Raw genomic sequence first — 20268 nt, 5'->3', positions numbered from 1 at the left:
TTTATGTACATAAGCTCATTTAGTCTTCATAGAAATGGTAAAAGGTAGGCACTATTATTCAATTCACAAAAAAGAAAACTGAAGCATGTCCAAGACCACATGGCTAGAGAGTGGTGAAGCACGTTTGTGCATGAATTTTAGAGCCAATGCTCTTGAGGTAGTTCTAAAAAATGTTAAGCATTTGGAAAAGGATAAAAGAAAAAAAAAAGGTTCACACATGAAGATCAAGCAAAGGAGCATCACACTACTCAAAAGTAACACTGGAATTTGGAAGGTGATGTTACAATTCCTTCAAACACCAGGGGTAAATTATTTCCAAAATGCCTGTCAAGTATGACAGTAGAACAGAGGCATTTTCAGGCACACTAGGCCTCAAAAAAACTTGCCTTCCACGGACTCTTTCACAGAAAACTGCAGCGGGATGTGCTCTACCAAAACAAGGAAGTAAAGCACAAAAAAAAAAAAAGGAAAGCAAGGGAGTGAGGAAACAGGAAATCCAACACAGCAGAGAGATAAAGGGAGTTTGAAGGATTATGGCTCTAAAACAGGGCCAAGCACCAGGCAAACCAGACTAGACCGGAAAGATGGAAAACTCTAGGAAAGAAATATGCAAGAAAAGAGGCAGCTAATCCAGTAGATATGACCAAATAAACAGTATTCCAAGAGACTGGAAGACAAGAGATTGTAAGAAATCCCAGCAAATTAAAGGGGGGAAAAAAAGGCAATGAATAACTCCAGGAAATAAAGAAGTGAATTTTATTATACTGCTTGGCTCAAATGTAGGCAATATTTACAAAGCCAAACACAAAATAATAAACCTGGTTTAAACAAGACTTTATTTCACATATATGGGGAGGATAGAGGAAAGAAACATGATGGGGCGTGATATAACAACAATAATAAATACTACTAGAGCTTATTATATTCCAGATACTGTCCTAAGTGTTTTACATGTATTAACTATTTAATCCTCACAATAATCTCATGAAGCAGTCGCTATTCTTTTCCCCTGTTTTACAGTTGACAAACATTTTCAAGGCACAGAGAAAAGTAAAGAAACTTGCCCATGGTCTCACACTAAGAAGTAGCCGAGTCATGATTCAGACTCAGTCCACACAAAATGCTCATCTTCCACAGAAGTCAACAGAGAATCGCAAAGACTGAAAAATGACTAGCAGGAGAAGCAGGTTATTACATAGAAATATGGATGAAAAGGCCTCAAGAAATAGCCAAAAGAGTTAACTAAAGGAATCAAGACTAGGGAGACAGGAAGCAGGGGATGGCTGGTTTTCTTCATAATTCTTCTTCTAACACTAACTGACTTTTAAAATGATGTGTAACTTTTACTCTAATGTTCATATTTAGCGTTAAGCAGAACTGCACACTCTTAAAGGCTGAACTTCACCGTGGGCAGAGTATTCCTCAATAAAACTTTAAAAAAATAATAAGTGAGGGAAAGGATTTTAAGATGCGCACACAATTAGATACCAACGCACACTCACCTGCATGAGGAGAATTTAAGGAAACTGACAATATTCGTACGAATGGTGAAAATGCAGAAGAGGTGGATGATATTGCCAGGAGGGTACAACGGAACATCCACTGGAGAACTCCCAACTGTTAAAGCTTGAACCTCCATATACCCTGTGAGCAAACAATCTGCTCCTAGGTACTATATCCAAACAACTGTGTACGTATGTATACCAAAAGCCATGTTCCTAACACCGCTATCCACAGCAAACCCTCAGTGTCCATCGACAGGAGGGGATACAATAGTACTATTTTTCTGTATAATACTACACAGCACCAAGAAATAAATCGCCGCCTCACACCGCAATACGGATAAATCTCACGCACATACGGCGGAGTGGAAGCAAGCAGAAAGAAAAGAGGGCACGCCGTATGATTCCACTTATATATAGAAAGTTCAAAAATAGGCACAACGATTCTAAGGTACCAGAAATAAGAAATGATGTTGGAGGTGGGGTAGAGGGTGACTGGGAGAGAACAAAATGGCACCCTCTGGACGCTGGCAATGCCCTGATCTCGAGCTGGTTGGTAGTTAGATGGGCGTGTTCGTGTTGTAAATATGCCATGTTCTAAACACTCACGATCGGAGCATTTTACGGTACATCTGTCACACCAAATTAATTTTTAAAAAATTAAATTTTTTTTTAAATTTCTTTTTAAAATTTTTTTAAATTAAAAAAAAAAAGAGAGAGAGAGATTCAATTGACGGGTTCAGGGTGGGACCCTGGAGTCCCAGAAGCCGACGGGCCATTCAGAGGGGCCTAATACACAATTCCAGAGGTCCCCTGGAGAGGACGGGACTAGAACAAGAGATTAGCTTGTTAACTTGATGACCTGTTGAGTCATCGGTTAACGATGACTATAATTCCAGCAATCACTTTTACTCTAACTTTTGCGAGGGCCATCCCTCTGCTAGGCATCTGGCTGGCACTGGTTCATTCGAACTTCACAACAGCCGGATGAATTCAGTATCACTAATGGACTCATTTTATAGATGAGAAAATCAAGGCTTAGAGAAACATCCCACACCCGGTAAGTGGAGGAACAAGATCCAAAACTCCAGCAGTCTAACCTCAGCTCCGAGGCCAACCTGCCTCCAGATAAAGCAGTTCTTTATGCGGAGATCAAAGGGTAGAATCTTCAGCTGGCTCGTGAAGGCCCAGAACGTGCAAGATTGGGAGAGCGCATGAAGAGGGTTTTTTTTGTTCGCTTTCATTAGCTCACGAAGGAAACTCGGATGCAGGTGAAGGCTGCATCTGTGGGCCTGCAAAGGTGGCACAGAGCTTTGGTGTTTCCCACCTAATAGCCTGACCTCCTCTGGAGTCAGATGCCAGGCCTCTGTGGGCAGCTAGTGTGGTAAGGACGCTGACCTTGGGGGCCAAGAATGACTGCTGGCCAGGGCTCCCAGGAGCCCCTGGGGAGCCCCAAGACCTATCCGGACACCAGCTCCCATGGGTCCCCTCAAAAGCTGGGCTGGGATGTAAAGGAGGACAGGGTGGTCACAGTGATGGGGCTGCAGTCTGGGTGGAGGCCAGGGCTAACGATGACCAGGAGGGAGATAAGTCAGCTCAGACCATACCGGTCCACGCTGGAACAAAAGCACCCCAAGGTGCTCCCATCCAAATCAAGAATGCCCAATCACCGCACTCTCCCCAATCTGTTCCTCCCCATTCCTCCACAAGCAGCACTTCCCCAAAATCCAGCCAGCTTCCGTCCTCCTTCTCTTCCCCGCCATGCGTCTTCGTTGTAGCCTGACCTCCACCAAAGCCCCAAACCCTGGCCGCCTCCAGCCTCCCTCCCTGGTCACTATCACCTCCCTAACAGCCTCCTTGCCACGGACTACCCACCACACAGTCTCCAGCTGGCAGCCCAGACCGGTTTTGCTAAATGCTTATTTTGAAATAATTTCAAACTCGGGGAAAAGTTTGAAATAGTACAATGACCTGCCATATGACCTTCCCCGGGTCCAGCCATTGTGAACTTTCTCACCCTGTGTGTAACTTGGGCTCAGCGATTTATGGGTGTCTCCCATACATCTATAAATTTGTCTCTTCCTGAGCCATTCCTGAGAGTAAGTTGTGGCCATCATGTCCCCTGTCCCCAGACCTTTCAGTGTTCTTACTTCCAAAGCACAAGGGCATTCTCTTACATAACCACGGTCCAGTTATCAGCTTCATGAAACCTAATATTGATTGGACACTATCAGCTAATCTACAGCCCATATTCCAATTTCATCAATTGCACCCATGATGTACTTTAGAGCAATTTCTTCCCCCATCCAAGATCCAATCGCGGGCCATATATCGCCTTCTGCGGTCACATTTTTTTAGTCTTTTAATCAGGAACTGTTCTCGGCCTTCCTCTGTCTTGGCACGCCATTGACATTTTTTAAGAGTCCACACCAGTTCCGGGACACCTGGGTGGCTCAGTCCTTTAAGCCTCTGACTTGGGCTCAGGTCATGATCTCGAAGCTCAAGCTCATGAGTTCAAGCCCTGCATGGAGCTCAGACCCTGGGGCCTGCTTCAGATTCTGTGTCTCCCTCTGTCTCTGCACGCCCCCCCCCCAACTCGTTCTCATTTTCTGTGTCTGTCTCTCTCTCAAAAACAAATAAAAACATTTAAAAGAAGAAAGAAAGAAAAAGAGAGTCCAGACCAGTTCTGTAAAACGTCCCTCACTTTGAATCACCCTCTCCGTTTAAAACCTTCCACTGCCTTCTCATTCCTCAGTGTGAAATTCCAAGACCTCATTACTGGCCTTCAGGGACCTGCAGGGTCCCCCTCTCCCCTCCCCGCAGCTGCAGTCACTCTCCCCTCTCCTAGTCCCTCACTCCTGGGAGCCCCTCACTCCTGGGAGCCCCTCACTCCAGTCCAAACAGACCCTGGGCATTCTCTTTCCTTCGCAGCCTGTATCTCTATTTAAAACGATTTCCTTCGACGATCTGTGTGTGTGCGCGACTACTGCCTGGCCCCCACACTACAATGGGACTCCGATGAGGGCAAAGATTTGCATCTGGCCATTGCTGGATTCCCAGAGCCAGAGCAGTGCCTGGCGCGCAAGAGACGCTTGGAAATGGCTTGCCGAGTAAATGAACAAGTGAAGAAAGGGAGTGTTTGGGTTGACAGCTAAGGAACCAGTAGGCTCGGAGAGTCAGGGAGCCCAGGAGCCCCCTGCCGCCCCCCATCCAGAGTCCAGAACCTGCCCCACGCTTCAGAGAGGAGGAAGCACCCAGCAAATCTCCTTTATCTTTGGATCGTATCACTCCACCGGCCAGTCCCACTGATTAATCTCTTTAAATCAATCCCAGTAGGCCGACGGGCTGGATTCCAGAGATAGAGCTGATGGACCCTGGAGAAGGCCCGTGGCCCCCTATTGTCCACTGGCCAGTCCAAAGTGCATGGCCTCCTGGTCCTGATCCTTGGGTTCCACCCCCCATTCATGTATCCTGCGGGGCCCAGCCAGCCCAGGGAGTGGGGGCAGGGAGAATAAACATCCAAGTACAAAATCCTGCTAATAGGTCTTTAATTGCAGCCAGGAGGGCTGGGTCCAGGGCTCCCAGCCCCAGAACTGAAGAGGGGAGCCTACCAGGTGCTTGTCACTTACTTGTCCATTTCACCGACTGCTGAGAACATTTAAGAGCTCACTCTGTATAACAATACTCAAGGTTACCCGCAAGGTAATGGCCAACCAAACCCCATTTATTCTTTATTTGCCTCTTTTTCTGCACAGGAAAGAGCCAAACCCCTCAGCGTAGACCGAGGATGCAAAAAGGCATCCCCCCCCCATCCCCACCCCGGGGATCCTCACTCACCACAGTGCCCTGTCAACACCTGCCTGGATGGGGTGGCCACAGCCCAGCCCTAGCCAGGGTCCCCCTCCGGCCAGGAGTTCTCCCAGAGTCTCCCAGAGAAGCAGCTCAGGTAGATTCACAGGCTCCCCTACCCACTCTGGAGAGCAGACTAGGAAGGGGTCGGAGGTAATCCGGTCTCACACTGCCTCGCTGTGTGACCCAGGGCAAATGGCTCAGCCTCTCCTGGCTTCCCAGAACAAAAACAAACAAATAAAGATAGGGCTGATAACGCTGGCCAGACCTAAGAAGCTGACAGCCAAGTAGGAGAAGCGCCTGAAAGAGAAAACTTAGCACCTGCACCCAGCAAAGAAAGAGGGGGAGGGGGGCTGGGTTGAGGAATCTGTAATCCACCCCACCCGAGCAGTGAATGGGAAACAGCTCTCTACCTCCTGGCTAATAGGATTAGCACTGGGTTGGGCTCTGGGCGTTGGCCTAGGGTCCAGGGTCTCCCTGAGGCCACTCAAGGTGGAGGCAGCGAGGGACAGCGCCAGCTTGCCCCCCACCCCAACCCTTACTTCCCAGGTGAGCATGGCCACAGCAGCACTTTCCAAGCCTGCTTGCTATTTCCTCCATGACCTCAGCTGCCAAGCATGCAGGAGGCAGACGGCTTCTGAAGCAGGAGGCTCAGAAGACAGGCCTCTGCGGCCACCTCCAGCTGGACTTCCTTGTCCTGCCTGCCGCTGTGAAGGTTCTTCACCTATCCAGCCTCAGCCTCCCCATCTAGCTAATGGGCGTTAGTCTGCCTGCTGGGCCCTGGCACACTGCAGGCTGCCAGAGGCACCCCCTTGAGTAGTAGCTGTTTTCACTGCTTCTCATTAGGGCACATGGCTCTGTCAGGCAGGAACCAGGCTGGAGATGGGACGCCTTCTCCCTGGCTGGGGGGGGGGGGGGGGGCGCGGGCGGGGGGGGGGGGGGGGGGGGGCCGGGAGGGGACACAGAGACCAGGGAAGGCACCCCCCAGCCAGCAAGACCCAGGGTCTGACTCCCAGGCCGAGGGATGCCGCCACGACCCTGGGGCGAACTAAGTGAAGGGATGAACTCAAAAGAGAGGCAAACACAAAAATTACCCCAGCCTCAGGGCGGGCAAAAGGGGATGGCCACGCTGCCCTTTGTACCGCGGGCAGCCCCTAACCCCTCCCTGGGATCCTGGCACCACGGTAGAGAAAACCATAGCCCTGGTCACGGCCCCCTGGGCAGAATGCGGCCTCAGCTCCAGGGGGGACACGGCACGAGCCCCCAAGCCAAGACCCAGTCCTCGCACCCCGGCGGGCAGGGATGCCCGGCCTCGCGGCCCCGCGTGTGCCCCTCCCCTGCCCGGCGCCTCACAAAGGCCCTTTGTCCCTCTGAGCCCCGGGACTCCGGTTCCTGAAAAGTTCCGTAAAAAAAATCAAAGACACAGGCAAAACCGGCCAGCGCGGCCTCGGTCGAGCGGGCAGGGTCGGTGGGACAGGGCCAAGGCGGCCACTGCGGCCGGAGGAGTCCCTTCCAAGGCCGAGGGGAGAGTCGGCGGCTCCCCGAGAAATCGCAAGAGTCCCAGACTACACTCTGGAGTGGAAGAGGTGGCTTTTTTTCAAGTGAAGCGTAGGACGCCAAGCAAAGCAGCTGGAGGCAGCCGGGGAGGAGGGAGCGGGTGTCCTTCGGCGGCCGGCGGCAGGTCCGGAGGTGCCCCTCGCCTCCCTTCCCACCCGGCTGGACTGCAGCGGCCGCGGCCCGCCCAGGACGAGCTTCTCCCTCCCGGGGGCCGTCCCCACCGAGCCTCAGCGGCCCCTCTCGGGAAACGGCAGAGGCCTCCGGGGCCCTCTCGGCCACCTTCTCCCGAGGTTCGATGTCAGGCCCAAGGTTTTCCCTCCGCCGCTCGTGCCCGGCCAGATCCGCTCGCACGCCGCTTCCTTCCCCGAGCTTCGGGATGGCGGCGGCCCAGTCTCTGCGCCCCACCGCGCCGCGCGCCCGCCTTCCCGCCGGAGAACAAGGGGCTCCTGGGGCCGCAGTCGCTGCCCTCCTACCGGGGTGTGAGTCCCGGGGCCGCCGCTCTCCTCCCGGGGGCCGAGAGGTGGCGAGACGGTCCCCGCCCGCCCGAGGCCGCGGTCTCCGTTCTCCCCGCAGCCTCCGACGCCGGGGCGGGACGGAAACCCCGCACGCTGCGAGTGGAGGGGCTAGAACGGCCCACGGGCGCCGGGCAAGGGCGTTTGCCAAGAAAAGGATTCGAGCTCGGGGGACGGACGTCTCAAAGGGTGTGGAGCGGGCTTGTTCTTTTCTCGCCCAGGTTTTGAAAACCCCAGGCTGGCCTGGAGCAGCAGGGGCCCGGGAGTCGGAATCGCCCCCGGAGGCTCCGGTTTCGGCAGACGCATATGCTTCGGGAGGGCATGGCGCACGGGGGAAAGCGGCCGAGCCGCGCACCCCTCTCCGCCGGGGCCTCGGGAATGGCCTCCGTCCCGGGCCCGGGGGTCTCCCCGCCCTGGGAGCTGAGCCTGCCCGCACCCCCGTGGACCCGCCCAGGGAAAGAGACGTGCCGCGTCCCAAGAACGCCAAGGAACAGGCCGAACAGTTTTCCCCGGGCCTCCCTCCCCAAGATCCCGGGAGGGGAGGGGGCAGGAGGGGGCGGCCACGGCGCAAGGCACTTACCCGGGTGCGGGTGGAGATTGAGGCCAGCCATGTACTTCCCGGGCGGCAACGGGCCGGGCAAGCCAGAAGCGGGCAGGCGTCCGGCCGCAGTAGTGCCCACGCGGTGGCTGTCCATAGCCAGGCCGGACAGCAGCGGCGGCGGGGGGCCGTGCACGGACCGCGGGGGCCCGAAGTCTCGGCCATCCATCCTCCGCGGGAGTGCCGCAGCCAGCCCCCCACCCGGCCCGCGGGCCTCGCTCAGCGGGACCTAAAAGTTCGGCCTCGGCGTAGTCCCAGAGTCCTCGGGCGGCGGGGGCTCCGCGGCGTGCATGGCGGCGGCGGCCAGCGGGGTTTGCGCTCGGCTGCGGGCCCGCGGCCCGGGGCGCACGGGCGGCCGGCGGTGGGGCCCCTCCGGGCGGCCAGGCGGAGCTGCGCGAGGCGGCGCACACGGCGTCTTGGCGGGGAAAGGCCACGGGCCGCGGAAGAAACAGAAGGGGGAAAAAGGAAGAGGGAAGGGGGGGGGGGAAAGACAACAAAGTTTCAGAAAGTCGTCTTGCCGTTCGGGGTCGGGGAATGCGGATCTGGTGGCCGGAAATAAAATCGGGGGTAACCCGTCCTCCACAAAAAGTAAAAATCCATGCTCCTTGCTCCGGCGGCCGCGGTTCCCGGGGACCCGGCTCGGAAAGTGGCCGGTGGCGCGCTGCGCCCCAGCCTAAACTGGCTTGGCGGCTTACGGGTCCTCCCGAAACCGGGGAAGGCCCCTCGGCCGCGCCCGGGCGGCATAAATACAAACCTCCCAAGTGGGACTGATTCCTGGGCGTCACATGCTCCGGGGTTTCAAACCGTGAAACCTTTCCATGAGCAGTTCGAAATGTCTCCCTAAACACCGGGTCACTATCTGATCCGGAAAGTTTAATATTTAACCTTTTTGGCCCCTGGCCTGCCTTTTTGAGTCTGGTTTCCCTAAATTCGCCCTGAGCCGCCAATTAGTGTTGTCTTTTGTTTTTTCGGGTTTTTTTGTTTTTTTTCCAGGAGAGAAGATGCAAAGCTGGTTTATTATTTTTAAAGAGGCTCGTGCCTCCTCCCGCCGCCCCCCTCGGGCGACTGTGAGTCGCGGAGTCTGAGTCCGAGGACCCGAGACGTGGCATTCTCGCCCGAGCACTGGAAAGAATCCTTCAAAACAAGCTTTGGTTTCATTTTCCAGCGCCTTGGCCTGGGAATCCTGCGGCCCTAGGACGTGGCCTGGCGCGGGGGATTTGGGGGGAGGGGGGCGGTCAGAGGGTAAGCAGGGGGCTGAAGGGTCTTGCTCCTACCCTAGCTCCCCCCCCCAACCCAAAAATAACCTACAAAGAAAACCTTTGCAGCGCGGGCCGACCAAGGGGCGCCTCCCCCAGCGTTGGGTAAATCCCCCTGTAGTTCCAGTTTAAAGCTGTTTGTTTAAAAGATTTGTCGTTTGCCGATTCCCATGGGGGCGGGAGGGGGTCTTGGAGCCAACCCTGCCCTCGCTCTCCGTCTGCCCGCAGCAGCTCGGATTCCTGATTCCGAGAGGCCCGGGCGTTTCCTAGAGCCACCGATCCACGCCAAAGCCACCGGCTCCCGGGTGCCCGCCCTGCGACCGGCGCCCAGCCCCCCGAACTGCAGACCCCCTCAGCCGCTGACCTCCCGGCCTCCTTCTCCAGCCTCCCTCCCCAACTTTGCTAAGGGTGCTTATTTTAACCCGGTTTTGGTTACAAACACCCTCTTCCCTCCCTCCCTCGCTCACTCCCATCAGGCTCTGGTTACCAGATCCGCGTTTACTTTGGAAAAATCTAAGATCGCCACATCCGAGGATACATGTCTTAAGGAGGCGATGAGCTTTCCGTGATTTTTTTTTTTAAATGCTCTTTGTGCAGCTTTCTTTTAAAAGCTAGAGCTTCGGAGCATGCCCCAACGCCCCACTTCGGGGAAGTCGAGGTGAAGGCCCCTGGAACACCCTCGCTCTGGTAAAGAAGCTGGCTCGGCCATCTGTGGGCTCCGCTGCGTCCTCTCTACTTTTCTCCCCCACTTAATGCAGTTAAAATGGCTGAATTCCGGCTTTTAATTAAAAACAGCCTATAATCGAAAACGTCTCGGCGTCCCTGGCTCCCCCGCCGCCTGCCGGGAACCGAGAAGGGAACCGACGCCCCTCAGCCCGGCTGGGCGGGCTGGAACGGGGCTGAGGGCTCAGGTGGGCGCCCGAGGCACAGCGACCCGCCCCCACCCATCCCAGGGTGCCCCCACCTCGCCGATGCCGGTCCCCGATCCCGTAATCGGGGACCGCAGAGCTGCGGGGATCCTCCCGAGCACCCCGAGGGTGAGGCGGGGTGGGGGGTCAGATGAAGAAGTTTGGAGACCTTCGCGCCCGGCCAGGGACGGACGGGCGGCCCGGCAGCGTACCTGGCGCGGCGGGGCTCCCGGCTCTGGGCTCCAGCGACGGCGACTCCGGTGGTGGCCCCGGCTCCCGGCGCGGCTAGGCGCCCGTGCTGCCCGCCATCCCGCGGCTGCTGCTCCCCTTCGCCACCCGCAGCCGCCTCACACTTTTTGCCCGCCTTTCCTTTTTTTGGTAGAAAACCGCTCCCCGGGCCGAGCGCTCGGCGCGCCAACTCCTCCGCCCTCCCGCGGCCCGGCTCCCGCAGCCCCCGGAAAAGCCAGCTTTCCTCCCGCCGAGCTCCCCGCTTTTTAATAAAATCCAGGTAGCGCCGGTTTAAAGAATCCCAAATCTCCATATACAGCCCGGGATTGGAAAAGGTACATTACACAACCCCCCTTTCAAGTTCCTCTCGCTGGATCTAAAAAAAAAAAAAAAAAAAAAAAAAAAAAAAAAAAAAGCCGGGGGGGGGGGGGGGGGGGCAGCTGGGGGAGGGGAGTACTCTCCAGCGAAGAAACACGCATTGTTCCCGGGCGCCCGCCTCCCCCCCCCAGGCCAGCCCCCGGCCGCCATCCATTGGCCGCGCGTACCGCCAATCACCCGCATGTAAACACCTTGGCCCTCAGCCATTCCTATAAAACCAATTACGGACCTAGGGGCTCCAGCAGTTTCCAGGCTCCCCACGGCGGGGCTGAATGATCAAAACTGGTGGTGAGAATTTTTCCCGGCCGTTTCTAGGCAGCCCTCCCCCTCCACCAGCTCGAACCCCCCTCCTTCCTCCCTCTCCTCCCTCTTCCTACCCCCTCCCCCGGCGTCTAGGCTGAGTGATCAAAATAGAGGAAGATGGTTGTCGCCGCAATCCAGGGCTTTGCAAGGCGCGGTTTAATGGGCCGCCTGTCAGCTTCCTGCTCGCAGGAGGAGGTGACAAGCCGAGCGAGCCGGGAAGGGTCTGGGGCCCGGCGGGCAGCACCCCGCGCCCGGGCCCCGGCCCCCTACCTCCCCTGGGGCGCGCCTTCTAGAATGCGCGGTGGAGACGCCAAAACAGACAAGGGCTGCTTTTTCCCTTTTTTACTCCCCCTTTTAAAACAAAGCAGCGATTCATTCCTTTTCCCCCAGCAGAGCGGTTGGGTGGGATGGGCAGGCGTGAAGGCCGTTTTCCTAGCCCCGGCCTGCGGGTCCCTCCCTGAAACCCTGTGTCAGATGGTTACTGATTAATATTTTGGAGAGGCCGCGGCGGCGGGTAGCGGGTGAGTCTCTAATCTTCTAAAAGGGGTTCCTATAGAAACGCGGGCCAGGGCGCACCCCCCGCTCGGCCCCGGCCGGGGCTGTGGCGCTTTGCACCGCGCGCCCTTCCCCAAAGCCTTTCTTTGCGTGGGCTCTCCCCACCCCTCCCCCCCAAAAAAAATCAGAGCAGAAAAAAGGATTAGATCGGCTGAGCGCGAACTGACTCCCTCTCGATTCTGACATTTCAGCCTATTAGCATTTCTCCACGGGGCCTTCTGAAACCTATTAAAGTGTAATATTAAAAACCTCTTGGCTGGGGGCCTCTCTCGCCTTCCATCCGCCGCGCCCCCTCCAGGGAGGGCGAGACCGGGAAAAAAAAAATCTGTTGAGCTCAGAGGAAGCAGAAGCCAAGCCCAAAAAGTGCTTGGCTGGCCGCGGCGGCAGAAGGGGGAGGGGAGCACCAATCCCCCAGACTTTGTACTTTTATTTTGCGCTTTCAGCAAAATCCTTTCTGAGTGGAGTCGCCGGGAGCTGCCCGCGGCAACCTACTTGGCTGCGGGCGCAAGGACTGCGGACGCGGTCGGAGGGGCCGCCCTGGGGGCCCCGCACCCTCTCTCTGCAGCCCCGCAGGGACCCGTGCCCGGCTGGGCATTACGTACCCTCAAATGGAAGCTTGGAGGGGCAGAAATCCTTGCCGATCCTGCCTCGGAGAGCAACCGCGGTGATTAGATTTTAATTAAAACAAGAGAAGCCCGCTCTTTCGCCCTGCGCTGCGGACTCAGCGTTTTCGCATCGCTGGTTTTTTGTTTTTTTTTTTTAAATCCATTTTTAAGCAACTTTTCTGGAGGGGGGGGGGAAATGAGCTAGTTGGCGCCCGTCCGTTCTATTTTCTTTTCTCCACTTTTAGAAGAAAACGGACGGGGAGGGGTAGGCTTGGAGAAAGCGAACTGGGGGTGTCTAATTTAATTCCAGTATAAATTTGAGGAAAAAAGTTCAGCCTCTTGAGGGCAGTTTCAAGTTGCCCTGCAGGAGCCTCTGCGCTGGTTTCGAGGCTGCCCTCTTTTGGAAGCTGGAGCTCCGCAGGGGGAGGAGGGAGGAGTGAGAAGTAAAGAAAGGAACGAAAATAGCCGGAGCCGAGGGGAACAGCGGCGGTGTCCGCGCGAAGGTCTCAGTGGCGGCCGGGGCGGCGGGAGGTTCCCGGTGCGGCCCCGGAACGGCCAGGAGCAAAGACGGAGAGGAGAGGGGGGTTAGAGAAAGGAGGTATTGTGTCTTGTGTGCCTTGGGGGAGGGGGTTGACTGCAGAAATAAATGCAGTTGAGCTGCGCGGGGCTGCTAGAAGCCAAGGCAGGGGGAAGGGGCTGTGCGCGGGGGCGCAGCCCGGGTAGGCGCCTAGCATCCTTGAACCTTATCCGAAAGCCTTTGTGGGTCCCTAATAAGCCCTCCCACGCCTGAGCCCCCATCGTTTCCCCACCCCCCTGGTTGCCCTCCAATATTCGGAGCCCAGACCTTGATCCCCCACCCCATTATCCCCGCCCTTGATCTGGAATGTTTTGTTTTGTTTTAATCTTCGTATAGCTCAAGCAAAATATATCTTGAGAAAGTTGAGGTGGGGAATACAAAGGACTTGAGGGGCGGAAAAAAACAAAGCCGATTTTTATAAATGTTTAATGTTTTCACCCCTGGATGCTCCAAGACGCCGTAATTGTGATGGCGGGGTATGTGTGCCATAAATCATTTAGTTGCTAATAAAAATTCTGCCTGTTTGCCCTGCATTTGCCAATGGCGTTTGCATTTTCCAAGTATGTGCCTTTCTCTGCGTGGCGATCCGAGCCTGCATTTCATTAGGGTCGAGGTTCGGGGCAGGCGAGACCCCCCCCCCTCCGCCTGCCCCCTCCTCCTGGGCCTTTGTGGGCCCCAGCCCCCTCGCGCCGCCCTCCCGGCACACACTCACACCCGCAGCCGCGCGGGTCGCCTCCGGAGCCCGGCCGGGCGCCGGGCCTGGGGACACGGAGGCAGCTGCTCCCGGGTCCTGGCCGCGGGGTGCGCAGGACGGCCTGCCAGCGCCGGCTCTCCGAGCGCGGCGTTCGTGGGGGCGCAGCGGGCCCCGCCGAGGAGCCGCCCGCCCCGGCCGATCGGTGCGCGCCCTAGTCTTTGCCGCCCCCTCGCCCCCGCCCGCCGGGCCCCGCGCCCCGGCGCCCCCGCAGTCGCTGGGTAAACAGCGGCCGGGAGCCATCTTGGGGCGGGGGGTGGGGGGGTGGGGACGGATCCCAGGCCGAGTGGTGGGCGCAGCCGGGCTCCTTCGCAGACCCCCGCCGCCAGTCGTCGGGCACCTCTGGGGAATCCCTTGCCAAGCTTCGGGGTCTGCGGAAGCACCCTCTCCGCGCCGGCGGACCACACTGAGATGTCAAAGCCCGGCCCGGCGCCCTGCGCGGGCCGGGTAGGAGGCGCCCGGTCCGCGGTCCGCCCGGGTCTGGCCGCCATCTTCCGCCTCCCCCTTCTCCCCCCCCCCCCCCCCCCCGCCACATACTTGTGTTTACCCGGCGGGATCCTTGGCCAAAAAGTGTGTTGACGCAGTGCGTGTGTGTGTGTGTGTGTGTGTTTTGTACTGACTGGGCGGAAAATCGGCTGGAGGGGGGGACCGCCTCGCAACTTGAACCTCAGTTCCCGGAGAGCCTGCCCAGGCCCGCGCTCTTGTCCACGGCCAGCCTGGGCCGCCGGAGCCGAGGCCTTTTGTGTGTTCTAGGCCTCCGGCTCCGTGCACGAGGCCCCACTGACAAAATTATTCCCCTTTGTTTTAAAACCAAAGGACAGGCCAACTTTGAGTCCGGTTCTCCTCGGCCGCGCCTTTGTCGCGGAGGCACAGCCCCGCGCCTTGGTCAACTCTGTTCTTTTCAGGGCTGAACCCGACTCTTTCTGGAACCCTGGTGTTGCTGGCCGCCTGAATACATTCTCCCCTTACCCTTCCCGGGAAGAAAATGGGCATCCTTTCGTAGGCGAAGACATAGGAGCCGCCACCACCCGTCTCCCCAAACCGCCTTCCCGGTGGGGACCTCGGTTCCCTCGCTGTGCCAGCTTCTTGGTGAAAGGGACCCCGAGCGTTCGCCGGCCTCTGCCACCGGCTCGGCAAGCCCTGGCCGGATCTGGGCCTTAAAAGCGCCAGTTTTCCAGGTCCCGGGTCTGGCAACTAGGGAGCTCCCGGCCCGGGCACCGCGAAAACCCGGAGAGGCTGCGCCCGGGACATGCATTCTCGCCATCCCTCTGGTGCTGCGACTGGCTCAGCCACGATTCGGCGCCGAGCCGAGGTTCAGCCAGCCCAGCCAAGAGGGGTCCCGACCCTCCAGGAAGACCAAGGACGCGGCGCCCAAGCCCGAACGCGGCAGGGACAAGAGCGCTGGATGGGCAGAGCCAGGGCTGAAGCACCAGGCTCGGCCCGGAGGATCCCGGCGCGTCTCGGCTCCGCCTCCGGCCCTGGCCGCTTTCCCCGGCCCGGGTCGGGTCTTCCATTCCACTGTTTGTCTCGGAGAGGTCGGAGACGTGCTCGGTGCACAGGGGGCCGGATGCGGCCATAAATCTTCATGCGGGACCTCCTTCCCGTCGCTCACACGCCGGTGCTCCTGGCCGCCCTGGCATCCCGGGCTGCACTGGGCGCCCTGCTTTCCCCGCCGTGGCCTGGGGTTCCCTGGAGCGGCGCGGGGAGTCAAGGCCTGAGCGTCCCCATTCGCCAAAGAGAGGGAACAGCCTCGCCCCGTTCTGTGCCACCGCCTTCCATCCCCGCGGTTGCTGGACCCTGAGGCTGCCCGGGCCTCACTGGATCTCCGCCTGGGGTGGGGGTACCGGGGCCAGGCACTTACTCCTAGGAAGGTTCGTTGAGGCTGGAATGGGCACACGGCCACCTGCTTGAGCCCAACTCCCGCACCGTTAAGGGGTGACGCCAGGGTTAGGATCAGAGTGCCTTTTCAGATCTCAGCCAGCTGCTCCTCTCCGAAGACCCTGCTTTAATCCCACGCCATCGTTCTGCCCTCAAGAGTCCTCTGCAGGCGCACGATATAGGGGAGGTGGGCTTGTGTGTGTGTGTGTGTGTGTGTGCATGCGGGATGAGGACCAAGCAGGGTGTCTGCGGTAGCCGGGCCCGGAGGGGGGGCTCGTGTACCTCCCCACCCCGCGCCAGCCCATTTCTCCCTTTATGCCAGGGATACCCTGGACTTTTCGCCTCCCAGTCGGCACCCCTATCCGCCACCAGCTTTGGCGTCTATAGCCGAACCATCGGGAAACCAGGAATTGGTGGAGCGCTGGTGGCAGCCTGGTAGGGGTGGTGGTCTTTCTACCTGAGCAGTCACGGAGCACCCGGAGGGCAGACCCAGAGAAGGTGAATTTACGATAATAACTCTTAATGTCACCAGCATTGTTTGTCTCTTTGCCAGAGGGGCGGGGAACAAGCCTTCTGGCGGGTACCTCGCATCAGCCGAGCAGAGCAGGCCGCGCGCCAGATCAGGGACAATCACCTCCAAATGGTCTTTGCTCTTGGCTCGGGACTTCGGTGGGGACAGCCGAGAAAGGGGGAGGCCTTCACCCCCTCGTAGGCACCTCCCCCTCACCGTGCCAGTGACACAACTGCAACGGCCCCGGGGCAGATGCCGGAGGTGGAAGGTTTGGAAACCTCGGCCCGAAACGATCTTACTGTGGGAGCTTCGCTCCTTCCTAGAATTTCTAGAAGCACATTCGGAAGGATCTCGAGGGCTTCGGCAGGGCCCAGAGGAATGCGAGCGCTCGCCCCGCCGCCCGGGAGCGGATGAGGCTGCCCAGCCGCATTCCGGCCGTGCCTCCCCGCCTCGGCCCCGGCCCCCGCCGCGGCGCCCCAGGAAGCGTCTCCGAAAACAAAGCTCTGCGGTTTCAGCCCAAGGTTAAAGTCCACCACGAGCGTGTTTTTCCCCCCCTCCGGAATCCGAGAGCGATAGCGTTTCTCCAAATAAACCGCCAATAAATCAGCTCCCGGGGCCGCCTGCTGAAGAGCTCTGCTGACCTTGGGGAGTGGTTTTCCTGCTCAGACCCCTCCGAGGACAGCGGTGGGGAGAGGGCCGCGGGGCCAGCCGCACCCGCCCCCCCCCCCTCCAGAGAGAGGCGGAAGAGGGATGGCCAAGGGCATTTGTGGGCGGTTATTGTGGTACTTGTGTGCTCAGAGGGTAGGGGGAAGGTTTGGAATTGGGGGGCGGTGGTTATCTGGGGGGCTGGAAGCGCCGGTTGGCAGGGGTTATTGTGGGTGCTGGTTGCTTCGGGGGAGGCTGACCGCCTGCCCATTAATTGCGTGGGCGCCCACACTGTTTTAGGCACTGTTCTAGGATGAACAAGGCATCTTTGGGGGCCTCCTTTGTCTGGGTGTGCCTGGGTGTAGTCTGCAGGCAAGTTTGTGCGGGTGTGACTAATGGATTTATGTATGTCAGTGCCAGGGTGACTAATGGAGGGCTTGGCAGCGCGTGTGGTGGGGAGTCAGAGCCCTGGCGGGGGGGGGGGGGCTGCCTCCTGCCTGGTCTTTAGGGGTTCACTTCTCCGGTTGCCAGCCTCCAGCTGTGTTGGGGCCTCTGAAGCCCGCCCCGGGCACCTCCCCGGCGGGCCCGTGTGCGTCCAGATCTCAGGAGCAAATTTCCACCGCAGCCCTGACCCCAGAGGTACCTCTGTCCCCTCCTGCCACCCTGATCCGCTCTGCCCCTGCAGACCCAGGCCCGCCCATCCCCTTCCGTGGCAGAAAACTCCCAGTTTGCTTCTTTTCCAGTTTGGAGATTTCTTTTGATGCAAACTGGCCCCTGCGTCATGTCAGCTTTGACAGCCCCTCTGACTTTGGAACCGTAGTGCCCATTTAACGGATGAGAACCCCAAGGAGAAGGGACGAGCTCCCACGGCTAAGAAGTGGCAGCCATCTAAGCCAGGCAAGGAGATGGGATACAAATGGGGGGCCCCAGGCCTGACTGACGAGCTACGAGAACAGAGAACCAAGGGAACCACGCTAAGCCACCCTGCTGCCCCCTTTACAGCCCTTCCTCATCAATCCCCCAGGGGCGGGCGACAGAGGTCAGAGGTCGGTGGGAGTCCTTTTGACCTGGGGTAGGGAGCACATTCCACATTCCAGGGTTGGAGGGGGCCGGGTCGGGAGTTCAGGAGAGCCGGCCCTGGGTGCCCCATACCTGCTGTAGATTCTGGCTCAGGACGCACCTGGAGAATCATTCCCATCTCCCTCGGAGTCTTCTGGTTTCTGACACACACATACACACCCCCAATCTCTGAGTGCTCCAATAGGTGTTCTCGCTGCTGCTTCCACACGCCATCTGTCCTCTGCGTCTGTGCCCGGGTCAGAGACACACTAGTCCAAAGGGTCCCTGCAACCCAGAGATATGGGGTGATCTTCCTAAGGTCACCCAGTCTGGGTAGCAACAAGCAAGCCAAACAGGTGTCTGCCCAGCTCTCGGCCTTCCGTGCTCCTCACTGGTGCTCCATGACCCTTGGTGGCATCTCCAGGGAGGGGACAGCAGCACCTCCTTCCCAGGCCTCCTGGGAGTGGCTCCCAGGACCTCTATCTCTGTCTCTTTTTTACACGCACTTGCGTGCACACACACACACACACACACACACACACTGGGTCTCTCTTCACCTCCCTCCTCCCTTTTTTTTTTTTTTATTCTTCTTTGGCATTTTCTTTCAAGCAGAAAATAAAAACATTTCCCATGGCTACAGCTTTGAAAGCTTCCCTCTCCTCTCTGCCTTCCTCTCGCCCCCACCCCCATGTGGATCCATTTCTAGAGTCAGCATAAAGTCGAAAACAAACCCTGAAGATCAAACTTGACAGGCGCCCCCTTCCTGCCTCTCTCCACTTTCTCCGCGTGTCTTGGCCTGTCTCCACCCTGGAGATGAGTGGGAGGCAGCACCCAACACACACGCGTGCACTCCCACACCTTCTGTGGCCACAGGGAGTCTCTTAAGAATCTTCTAGAGCCACCCCTGCCAGAAAGGCCTGCTGCTCACCTGGCCCGGCTCCATCCAGCTCTCCTGTCGGGGGCCATCTTCTGCGGGTTGATTATCCCCCAAATTCCTATGTTCGGGTCCTAGCCCCAGTACCTCAAAGCATGACCTTGTTTGGAAACAGTGTCCTTGCGGATATAAGTGGTTAAGGTGAGGTCATCCTGGAGTAGGGTGGGCCCCTAATCCAGTATTCCCCGGGCCCTTATATAAAGGAGTCACAGACAGATACAGAGGGAAGGCTAAAAAGACAAGAGACGGCCGGCCATCCGTGAGACGAAGGGAGAGGCCTGAACCAGACGCCCTCACAGTCCCTAAAGGAAGCCACTCTGCCCACACCTTGACCTTGGGCTTCTGGCCTCCAGGACTGAGAGACTGTGAATTTCGGTCGTTTCAGCCACCCACATCGTGGTCCTTTGTCACGGCGGCCCCAGCGCATTCATACACCATCCCACGTTTAAGTGCCCACAGGAGTCAGGCAGGAAAGAAATGAGCAAAAGTCAGAAAGCCTCTAGAGAGGGCAATTCGTCACAGTCCCGGCCAGTGGTCCCCAAGGGTACCAGATCTTCCGTGGTTCGGGGCAAGTCGGTGTGTCCGTTAGAACGAGGTAGGTTATCCCGCAGTGACAAAAATCCCCACCATCTCAAAGGCTGAGCACAACGCATACAAATCTATTCTCCCTGATGGGTTGTTTGCTCTGAGCCTAGACGATGCTCCAGGGCAGCTGACCTCCTTGTGGCACCCAAGCACTTAGATTCAATTCACCTCGATCTGAGACAATCACAGGGAAGGGAGGGTCACCGCACTGGGGTTTTACTGCCAGAGCCCAGAAATGTTACACGCTGCTTCCCACCCACGTGACCACACCCAACTCAATGGTGCTGGAAGGTGGCTCCCCGCCCCCCGCCCCCACTGTCCCCCGTGCCCAGGAAGGAGAGGAAAACCAAAGACGGGTAAGCACAGGTGATGTCCACCACAGCTGGAACGGGACATCTCCCTATCTGTTAACTTTTTTTTCTTAAGATTTTATTTTGGGGGCGCCTGGGTGGCTCCGTTGGTTAGGCGTCCAACTTTGGCTCAGGTCATAAGCTTGCAGTTCCTGAGTTCAAGCCCCGCCTCAGGTTCTGTGCTGACAGCTCAGAGCCTGGAGCCTGCTTTGGAGTCTGCGTCTCCCTCTCTCTCTGCCCCCTCACTCCTACTCTGTCTCTCTCTCTCTCTCAAAATAATAAATACACAAAACTTGTGGTAAAATATACATGACATGAAGTTTACCACCTTAACGATTTATGAGGGCAGAGCTCGGTGGCATGAAGTCCATTCCCATTCTCTGCAGCCGCCGCCACCATCCATCGCCGCAACTTTTTCATCTCAAACCGAAACGCCATCCCCATGAAGCAGTTCCCACCCCCTCCCCCAGCCCCCCTGGGCACCCACCCTCCGGCTTTGTGTCTCTGTGAACTTGACTCCCCTGAATGCCCCACGTAAGCGGAATCCTACGGTATTTGCCCCTGTGCGTCTGGCTTATTTCACTTAGTATAACGTCTTCGAGGTTCGTCCGTGTTGAAGCAGGTGCCAGAACTGCCTTCCTTTTTAAGGCCGAATAATATCCCCATTGTATGGCTAGGACCACATTTGGTGTATCCGTTCATCTGCGGACGGACACGTGGGTTCCAC

General features: G+C 57.8%; 1 protein-coding gene across 1 annotated transcript in view; it reads right to left on the bottom strand.

Annotated features, from left to right (window-relative positions):
* TNRC18 (trinucleotide repeat containing 18) overlaps nt 1-10805 on the bottom strand; it is an 89234-nt gene extending 78429 nt beyond the window's left edge. Inside the window, exons 1-2 of the mRNA XM_049638973.1 lie at nt 10395-10805; nt 8001-8433 (exon numbers count right to left, since the gene is read on the bottom strand). Coding sequence (XP_049494930.1) covers nt 8001-8187 — 187 coding nt within the window. The 5' untranslated portion in view covers nt 8188-8433; nt 10395-10805. The remainder of the gene's footprint in view (nt 1-8000; nt 8434-10394) is intronic.
* Nucleotides 10806-20268: the final 9463 nt, after the last annotated feature.

The sequence above is a fragment of the Panthera uncia genome, chromosome E3, assembly GCF_023721935.1.
Source record: "Panthera uncia isolate 11264 chromosome E3, Puncia_PCG_1.0, whole genome shotgun sequence".
In the NCBI taxonomy this organism is placed as follows: Eukaryota; Metazoa; Chordata; class Mammalia; order Carnivora; family Felidae; genus Panthera; species Panthera uncia.
This window is presented reverse-complemented; position numbering and strand designations above follow the sequence as displayed.